We start from the raw sequence: 9,538 nt of genomic DNA, 5'->3' as shown, positions 1-9,538 counted from the left end.
CCATATTTTAACGGTTTTTAGGTTTTTTTTCTAAGGCCCGCCCAAGTCATGCATTTTTGCCTAAATATTTTTATTCTCACTAATATTGAAAAAAAGGTCAAAAATATCTCAACTTCAAGAGGCCATAGAAAGGAAATTCGAACCAACTTTGCAAAACCCTTTGTCATTTTTGTTTATCCAGTGGTCTACTTTCATTCCACGTTGGAATTATTGAGGCTGACGGCGATGTGTCAAAATTTGTCTCACAGTGTTATCAGAGCTGCTATCTTGATAAATATTGCCAGCAATGAACTGTCAGTTAATTTGACAACCAGATTTTTATTTGCGCGAAAACTTAGTGCCGGTTGAATTTTTAGTATGGTAGAAAAATTGAGCTGTTTTCTATTGGATTACACAGGCCTGCGAAATATAATTTTTTCCCTTTCCAATAATTATGTTATTTTTTTAAATATCTAGGTATGTTAACATACATCTTTAGCTTTTTTCCAGCACGCCCAATTTTATTTTTATTGATGACATTTACTTACATGTTAGAATTTCAGTAATTTGCATGAAAGCCCAAAAATTAATTAATTTAGAATAAAATTTTTACTTAAAAATGTTACCTTCTCTAAGCACAAACACTAAGAACCGGGCAATGAAAGGCAACATTTTTTGTAGAAACGAAAACGCTATAAGTAAATCAGAAGGACTTATGTAATTTCGAAGTTACAGCTAGTAATGCTCGGTAATGCTAAGAGAAATTAAAAGTTATTTTCTCGAAAAATTTTCGTGATGAAATTTTTTATTATCTTTTTGGTGGCGTGGTACCTAATACGTACCTAAATCGCTCATTAGTTTTTTAAGGATAAAACCCTACAAGCCTGTGTTATTTTTGATTATGTACTTGGATGTGAAATAACACATTTTCTAAGCAGATTTGCGCTCTAATGCAAGGAACATACTTAATTTAAGCCATATTACAAAATCTTTTGTCAATATAAAAAGCCCCCATATACAAATATTGCCACTGATAAAACTTATACATGTCTGGCATACAAAATGGCATATGGTAGGAAATAATTTTGGCCTATGGAGACGCGTCGTTAGCTAGTCTTTCAGTGTTGTAAAGGATAAAATATTATTCATTAAGGCTAAACGCCCTTTAAATACAATGATTGTGTACGATTAGGATATAATAATATTCTGAACGAAATTTTTTAAAAATTTCATCACTATAAAAGTTGAAAAGGAGGACAAGGAAGACATTTTTGCTCAAAAGGAGTACAGTGAAGGACGAAATTTTTGTGGAGCACAAATTAAGTTTGCGGAGGACAATCCTCCTCAAGAGGACGGTTGGTCAGCTTACATTTAATGCAAATGGTACGTTAACTTGCGGTGTGCTGTCAGGTAGCCAGTAAGAGTTCTATGTTCAAGGAATCTTTCGGAGTTCGTCCTGGAAGGAGTCTTATTCCCTTTGACTTCCGCCAGTGGACAGCAATCCGAGATTATCACCACCTAGCTCCTAAGTAGGTCTGCAGTGAATCCTTTAGATCAGTGTATGAGTACACTAGCAACCAGCCAGCAAAGAAACGTAAATTTTGCCGACAGGGCAGTTTAGTTCAATTTTCCGTATCCGAAAACGCATAGAAAAAACTCCTACAGTTATCATCAATTTTCGTATCCGGAAAACGTTCGAAACGTTCGAAAAAGACGATGTCATTTGAAAGCAATAACTGTATTTTATTTGCTCAAGCTAAACATTTGAAAGCATGTATGCGTAGTCGGCAGTGGCTGAGCTGTGTGAGTGTGCCGCTATTTGTTAGCATCCAGAAGGTGCTGGGTTCGAATTCCGTCAGGCGCTTACTAATTTTATTTTATTTCTTTTGAACCATGAAAAAGTATTTGTAAAGTACAGAAGGAAATCGTATTGAACGAAAAAACTGCCGAAAACGCATCCGTTTCACAAACCATTTTCGATAGTTTTCTGTTCATACGTTTCTGCCGCACGCTTTAGTGGAAAAACGGATCGTCAAAGTATCCGAAAATGGAATCAGTAAACGGACAAAAATTCCGCACTTCATCCACTTTTTTGTCCTTTTTCGGATCGGTTTCGGATTTTTTGTTGGCTGGGAAACGCAAACTAATTCGCTGCTAGCGTCGCAACAGTTCGCTAGCAGCGCACACTTGTATGTGCAAGCAGTGTCGTCGTTGAGAATTTTCCGAAAGTCGCAAAAAAGGGGTCATTGGCGAAAAAAGGGTCACCATATTATTTTTGATTTTCTCTACTAGTAAAAGAATAAATCTGTTGAATTTAAAAAGAAAATAGCGGGACAAGCTTTGCAAAAAACAGGGTTGCAAACATACACATAAATCTAGTTGCTGCAAGGAGAAAAGTTGCATTTCCTTTAAAAGTTTTTAGTGATGCATTTCTTCGTACTTACAGGTGGAAACATTTTTTAATAGCATGCTTCTGTTAAAATTTCATTAAAAAAGTTTCTGAAAAGGGGGAAAAGTTGCACATAATTTTGGAAAAGGGTCGAAAAATCAAAAATGTTCAAAAAGTCAGGTCAATTGGCACTTAAAAAGAGCCAAATTGCCCCTTTAGTCGCACAACGGCAACACTGTGTGAAAGCCGAGTACCTCCCGGAGACTCCGTGTGCACCACTGCTTTAGATGTACCACAGAATAGCTTTGCGAGACAGTCAGCCCTTTCGTTGCATTCAAACCCTTCATGTCCCGGAACCAACCACAGCGTTAGCTATTGTGGGCTCCCAGGTGGTTCAGGAGTTCATAAGCGTTGGTGCCGTTTTAAAAGAGCCTTTAACGCTGCCTGAATATCCGACATAATATTTATTCTGGCCTCATTTGCCTTCTATGATGACATTCGCGAACACAGACTTCGATTGCGAAGACTTCCGCCTAAAATATGGTCGAGTACGAGGTCATTTGTAGACTTTTCGGGAATCTTGGTCCAAGTACGCCATAAAGTATATATGGATGTTCATATTGTATATTGGCAATAATAAGGGTACACGTTTATACTTAGGAATCAGGGTGCTCAAAATTCTGAAATCATTTTCTTTCCATTAGACTCGCTTGAACTGCTTTTTAAGAGTAAATTTTTGGCGTCTTAACCCGTTAGTACCAGGTTGACCGAGCTTTGCCCGGAGTGCATATACTTTTTAAAGTTTTCGAGATTTGGATAGCTTTAAAAAAATATTTTGGAAATAAACAAAAAAAAAATAGGATTTCGATATCTATTAAGTAAATTCCTTACTCTAAAATTTATGTGGCAACCCCATTCCGATATGCGCTGGAATGAATGGTACATATCTTGAGCGTATATGAAATTAAAAAAATAAAAACTTGTTTTACATAGAAACGTGGCAACCCTGCTGGAAAATATTTTGTGACCAAAGCTCTCAACAATACCTTTCATTGGATATCCATATTGCGATGTTTTAGATAAATTGTATAGAATCGAAAGCTAGTGGCAACCTTACACTATTATTCTAAGAGACAACATTTTGTATATAGGGAAAGCATTGTTTAAGAACCTTCTCTTAGTACCCATGAACAGTAATATTTTACCTTTTTTTTTAAACAAAAAATTAAATAAATATGCGATTCAAAATAGGTGGCAGCCCTATTAAAAATATTTTTGAATTAGGGATCTTTAAAATACCTTCCATTTGATACCCATATTATGATGTTTTAATTAGTTTGTAACTAATTTCGAACAGGTGGCAACCTTATACGAGTCTTCTCCAAGATAATGCCTATTCCGATAACCTTAAAATCCAAAACATTATCGGTGTACAAAATTTCATCAAAATCGTTAGAGCCGTTTCCGAGAACCCTATGGATATATATATATACATATATATATATATGTATATACAAGAATTGCTGGTTTAATGTAATAAGATTGATCATGCATTAACCCATTGGCGACCCAGTTTTTTGTAATGTCTTATCTTAAGGTAATTTGATTTTATTATTATACAAATTATGAATAATTTAACCCATTGACGACTTTGACTTAACGCATTGATGACCATATTTTAACCCATTAGTGGCCAATTTTTTATAGTCTTTCTTTAGCTAATTTTATTAAAAATAGGTAGTTTAGGTTAAAATATAATCAGGGAGAACAAGTCCTTCCGATTCGAGAATAGATTTATCAATGAATTCGAAAATGTAATAACAGTAACAAGGTGTGTATTTATTGTAATCACTAGGAAAGAGCATGAAAGAGGGAAAGTCATTTATATAGAGATCAGTTAAATAGTAAAAGATAGGAAACAGATACAAAAATTTGCGTTTCAATGTAAAACATAAGGGTCTGATTATGCATACTTCGCATAACTTCGCACAACCATTTGTACCAGTGCACTAAAAGTGTAACTTAAGAAAATGTGAAGCAAAATCTAAACTCAACAGATCGCTAAGTTTTTAAAAGTTCTGCTAATTTCTGGGTAATGGAATACATAAAAATACATACAAAGTACATACGAAATTACAGTTTGAAGTTTATGCGAAGTCGTGCGAAGTTATGCGAAGTATGCATAATCAGACCATAATGGGTCAAAACAAAGTTAAAAGTAAAAATAATATAATTATTTATAGTTTCCTCTTTGATTGGACTATGAATATGCCCCATTATGTTTTAAATTTAAAGAGATTTACAAATTAAGCATACAAAATATCGAAAAGCAAGTAATGTATCTAAGTAAAACATTAGTTAATTAAAAAATCAGCTATTTATTTAATAATTAAAATTAAAAAAAAAAATAAAAATAGTCAAAACTGTTCAATATGTGGGTGTCGTATAGTTATGATAAGCACTATTAAAAGGATTTTGAATATGCAGTTTTGTAACCCATTTAATTGTAGTACATTAAAGTGCAAGTTTGAAGTAGCTAGGACTTGCGTTTTCCATACGAAGTATGTTCGACGATTTTTCCATATGGAGAAAATGAGCGACACCTTCACCAAAAAAATTGCCAAAAATCAACGGTACATCCTAGCCACACTGCCGGTAAAAATTATTGGCACAGCTGCTTTCTTACAATATATGCAACAATTTTTATTGCAATATTTTTCCGATAATTTTTTATAAAAATATGTTTCATTCCACGACAAAAAAACATAAACATATAATTTCTAAACTTTGTGCAAAACTCGCGAAAATTCAGCAAATTTTCATCCAAATTTTCAACTTTTTAATCAGATTTTTTAGAATTTTTTTTGAGTATGTAGATTTGTAGCCCATTAAATTCTAGTAACAAAAATGCAAGTCCGGAGTTAGTCGAAAATTGCATTGATATTTGAGAATTTTTTGTTGAAGTATATAAAGTATTTTCGAAAAAATTTTGTTGTATGGAAGAGACTGCGGGGAAAAATAGGCAAAATTCAACGGTAATTCGTAGCTACTTACACTGAGGGAAATAATGCATAGTAAAAATGAATACTTTATATTTGATTATCGTTTAAAAATGTTCGTATTTAAAAATAATATTTTCATACAAAATATATTACGCACGTATTTGACTGTTCACATCTGAGTATGTATATGTAAGTGTACATACCCTGCACGTATGCTGCGTATACGCACTCCAAGCATGCAGAGCGCCGCTCTGAGAGCGCGGTGACAACACACACATACATACATAGTACATACATGTTTATCCGTACAAATCGCGTGCTGTGGTGTTGATGGATATTCAACAGTTGATAGCAGATTTACATATATGCCTGGGTGCGCAAAGATGCTTGCTACAAGTCGTTGATATCCGGAGATGGTCGGGTTCGAATTCCACCGAAGGCAACATGTAAATAAATTTTTTTTTTTTTCGTTTTTGTCTTGATTATTCACTTCACGGATGCTTTTTCAGTACGAACGCGGTCATTTTAATATGCGCGTAATTGAATTGAATATTTACCAATATACAGTACTTTCGTTGACGTTTATAGTAAGATTAATTACGTTTCTATTTGATTTTAATATTTTTTCCCCTCAGTGTAGAACTTCTACGTTATTACAATAAATTGATTGGGCTACTCATCTGCATACTCGAATGAAAAAAGACTGTTTAAAAAGTTGAAAATTTGCATGAGAATTCGCTGAATTTTCGCGAGTTTTGCACAAAGTTTAGAATATATTTTTATGTTTTTGTTGTGGAATGAACCATATCTTTATACAAAAATTTCGGAAAAATATTTCAACAAAATTTTTTTGCATATATTGTAAAAAAGCATCTGTGCCAATAAATTTACTGGCACTTTAATGTACTAAAATTGAATGTGCTACAAAAATACGTACTCAAAATCTTTTTTAAATATCTAATTAAAAATATCGATATTTTACTAAGTTGGAAACTTAGATTTGTTCGACTTTTGTTAAGGAATAAACTATGTTTTTATGAAAAAAAATAATTAAAAATAAATAATAATAAAAAATCAATACTTGGGTGTCTTATAGTTATGATAAGCACTATATAATGAAAACTGTGACACTTATTCCTCACAGTCGGAATCTAAATCCCATCCCAGCCACGTTAAACTAATATTATTCGCTTCAAGTTCTACTAACTCCATTACTTCAGCAAAGAAAGATCTCCGGTTTGTGACCAATGGCAACAAGGGCGAGCAAGTATTCAGATGATCTAATGAAACTAACAATCTATTAAAAACGTCTTCTAAATTGTCAGCGCGACTCGTTTGTCTACCAGGGATGATAAATGAGCTTTTAATTTTTGTACCAAAAGGACAAAAAGAATGTACTAAATCAGCCGAAAAAGTACTAAAATTTAAAAGACCATACATACATATGTATATGTAATTTCCAAACAAAGTCTACATGTCAGGTATTTTTTATATATTTTTTAGATTGAAAATTCTATCCTCTCGTTTACTGACGTGAATACGAAGCTGCTTTCCGGCTCTTCAAAAATTAATTTTGGTTCTTTTTTCTGCATTTTTGCACTTTAGAACTCATTTATCAGATAAGCTAATGTTGAAGTTTCTTCCACCTTCTTCATGACATTAACGTGACGTTTTTCTTGGGAGGCAGGCTTTTTGTTTAATCTTTCTTCGGCAACAACTTCCCATATATGCTATTTGAACACTTTTGAAGAAACAAGCGATTGAAATAAAAAATCCTTTTCCACCTTTGACACTTTGGAAATATTTCACATTGTTTGTTTTTTTTTTTACTTCTAAAATATAAAATCAAGGAAATCATTGAAACCCCTGAAGCAATAAATAGCCATTGGTAATTATCTGTTTTTTGCCTTGTACTCTTCAGAAACAAACTTTAGCAAACCATAGTAGAAAGCATAGCGAATTTAGTAAGAACTTCGTACTGTATAAGAAAATTTGGATCGATAAATTTTTCTTGACCATTTCAAACTAAAGAAATGTTTACAAATAATAACATAAAAACAGGTTTGGTTTTTATTAACCCGTATCTTCAATTGCATTTCTGCTTGGATACAAAAATTTAAAATCAATGGTTTATCTATCACTACGGGAAGGCATTGGTGTTAGATATTGAAGATATTGAAAACAGTTTATTTCAAATGGAGAAAAACGAATATTAAAAAATAATAAAACCACCAGCGAAGATCTCTATTATTGAAGAATATCAAGCAACACTTCATTGTCCATTTTAATTTTTCAATACTTGAAATAAACTGAATAAAAAACAAAACATTAAACTGTACTAAAATTTTGTAGTTTTGCGAGCATATTTGCAAGCATATTTACCAATGTTTTAGTGCTTATCTAAGGGCTTGACATGGATTTTTTCGTGCTTATTTTCTTCGGCCCTGCTTATATTATAACAGCAACTGTTTGATGATTTTAAAAAGTCCTCCATTTTTAATAAACACTACGTATTTACTTGTATAAAATAGAAAAAGGATGACTATATTTTTATCCCCAAGTGGTATTTCGACATAATTTGTCGTAATGCTGTATTTTGACAAAATTGTATCAAAAATGTCGAAGTAGTACCTATGTACTTTTTGGATCCGAAATGTACCAAAAAAGTACAATTGTACCATCAATTTCATCACTGTTCCCTACTATAGATCTCTCTAAAGTTTTTAAAGTCCTGGTTCGAACTAAACCCGCTTCTCGCTAAAGATTTTAAAGTCCAGAACTCTCATATATCGTTACCTTAATATAGAAAGGCCCTAACTCATATAGTCGCTGAAATGCAAAGAAGCCGTAACTAACTAAAAACTTGTATTGCTTAAAATGATGTGGGGACTTAGAATTCGATGAAATGCTTCATAATCAATCAAAAGGGAATTTTGAATTTTTTCTTATTTAGTTACGGATTTTTGTATTTCAGTGACTATATGAATTAGGGCCTTTATATATTAAGGTAACGATATGTATATACTACTTTTACATCGCATGAGATGACCGATCTTTGCCTTCATTGGTCAATTGTATGAGAAAAATTCAATGATACATACTTGAAACCCGTTATTAGTAATAGTATTGCAGTAAATACAAACCTTACACAATTCCAAAAGGCTAAACAAGTCTTCAACCTCATCATCGTCAGTAGGCACATAATGTTTCCCAGTTTGTGTACTTATCCCCTTTGTTTCTCGCCTGTAAAGCGGCAAACCCATCGCTTTCGCCAAACTCTCAATGCCCATGTGCCCGACGGTCTGATACATAAAGCTGTCAAGTTCATCTGAAATACAAACACAGAGATACAAAGGAAAGTTTGTATATAATATAATATGTATTAATAAAATCATAAAGAATTTGTTTGGCATAAATTAAGAGCGGCTTAAACTGGCTAAGTATTGTTCAGATAAGAATATTCTAAATATATATGTATGTATATTAGGGTGCCCATTAAATTTTTTTTTTTTAAATTTCCCGCAGCAATGTCCTTCCTTTTTATGGGAAATATTATTGCCTATCAGAGCTGGGTCGTAATGATTCCTTTAGGAATTAAAATACTCCCAATTATAAATTACAAGGAATTGTAATTAGGAATCAACTCCTTCAGTCCACTGCAATGGAATGGTTGTCGCCTGTTTGCAAATTTAACTCAATTAAATTGACAAAATAAATGAAATATTACAGTATGGGTACAAAACGAAAGGTATTTGAGAAATCTTGATTTGAAAATATTTTCAATAGGATTATCAACTATCTTAATATTACGTTCTCATTGAGCCACACACTCGAGTTTATGGGACATTTTGGAGTTTAACGCTAAACTCTACTCTTAAACGCAGAGTTTACCATACAAAAAAAAAGTAAGTACGTCAAACTTACGTTACATATCTAGTTTGTCTCATAACCAATATTACGTCGAGGTGGCACAGAAAAATATTTATTTTGGTTATCCCATTTCACCGTTTTCCTACTTCACAAATTTAATTATGAATGACACTGGTCTACAAATTTCAACTTTTTTTCTGCGAATAAGACGGGACCTGGTGTTTCTGAACAGATTTTTCGTGCTGAACACGAATCCGGGGTCAAAAATGTCCCATCACGTCACGTTTTCGAGAAAAAA

The 9,538-nt window shown here is 33.0% G+C and overlaps 1 protein-coding gene across 1 annotated transcript in view; it reads right to left on the bottom strand.

Annotated features, from left to right (window-relative positions):
• The window catches only part of LOC118734073 (diphthine--ammonia ligase-like), a gene marked incomplete at its 5' end in the record, with an annotated part of 37,659 nt that extends 28,961 nt beyond the window's left edge, over positions 1-8,698 (bottom strand). The window contains 1 exon segment of the mRNA XM_036463768.1: positions 8,514-8,698. Coding sequence (XP_036319661.1) covers positions 8,514-8,698 — 185 coding nt within the window.
• Positions 8,699-9,538: the final 840 nt, after the last annotated feature.

Source organism: Rhagoletis pomonella, unplaced genomic scaffold (genome assembly GCF_013731165.1).
Source record: "Rhagoletis pomonella isolate Grant_MI unplaced genomic scaffold, Rhpom_1.0 Rhpom_scaffold_00002, whole genome shotgun sequence".
Lineage (NCBI taxonomy): Eukaryota > Metazoa > Arthropoda > Insecta > Diptera > Tephritidae > Rhagoletis > Rhagoletis pomonella.
The sequence above is the reverse complement of the archived record's forward strand: the minus strand, read 5'-3'. Positions and strand labels throughout refer to the sequence as shown.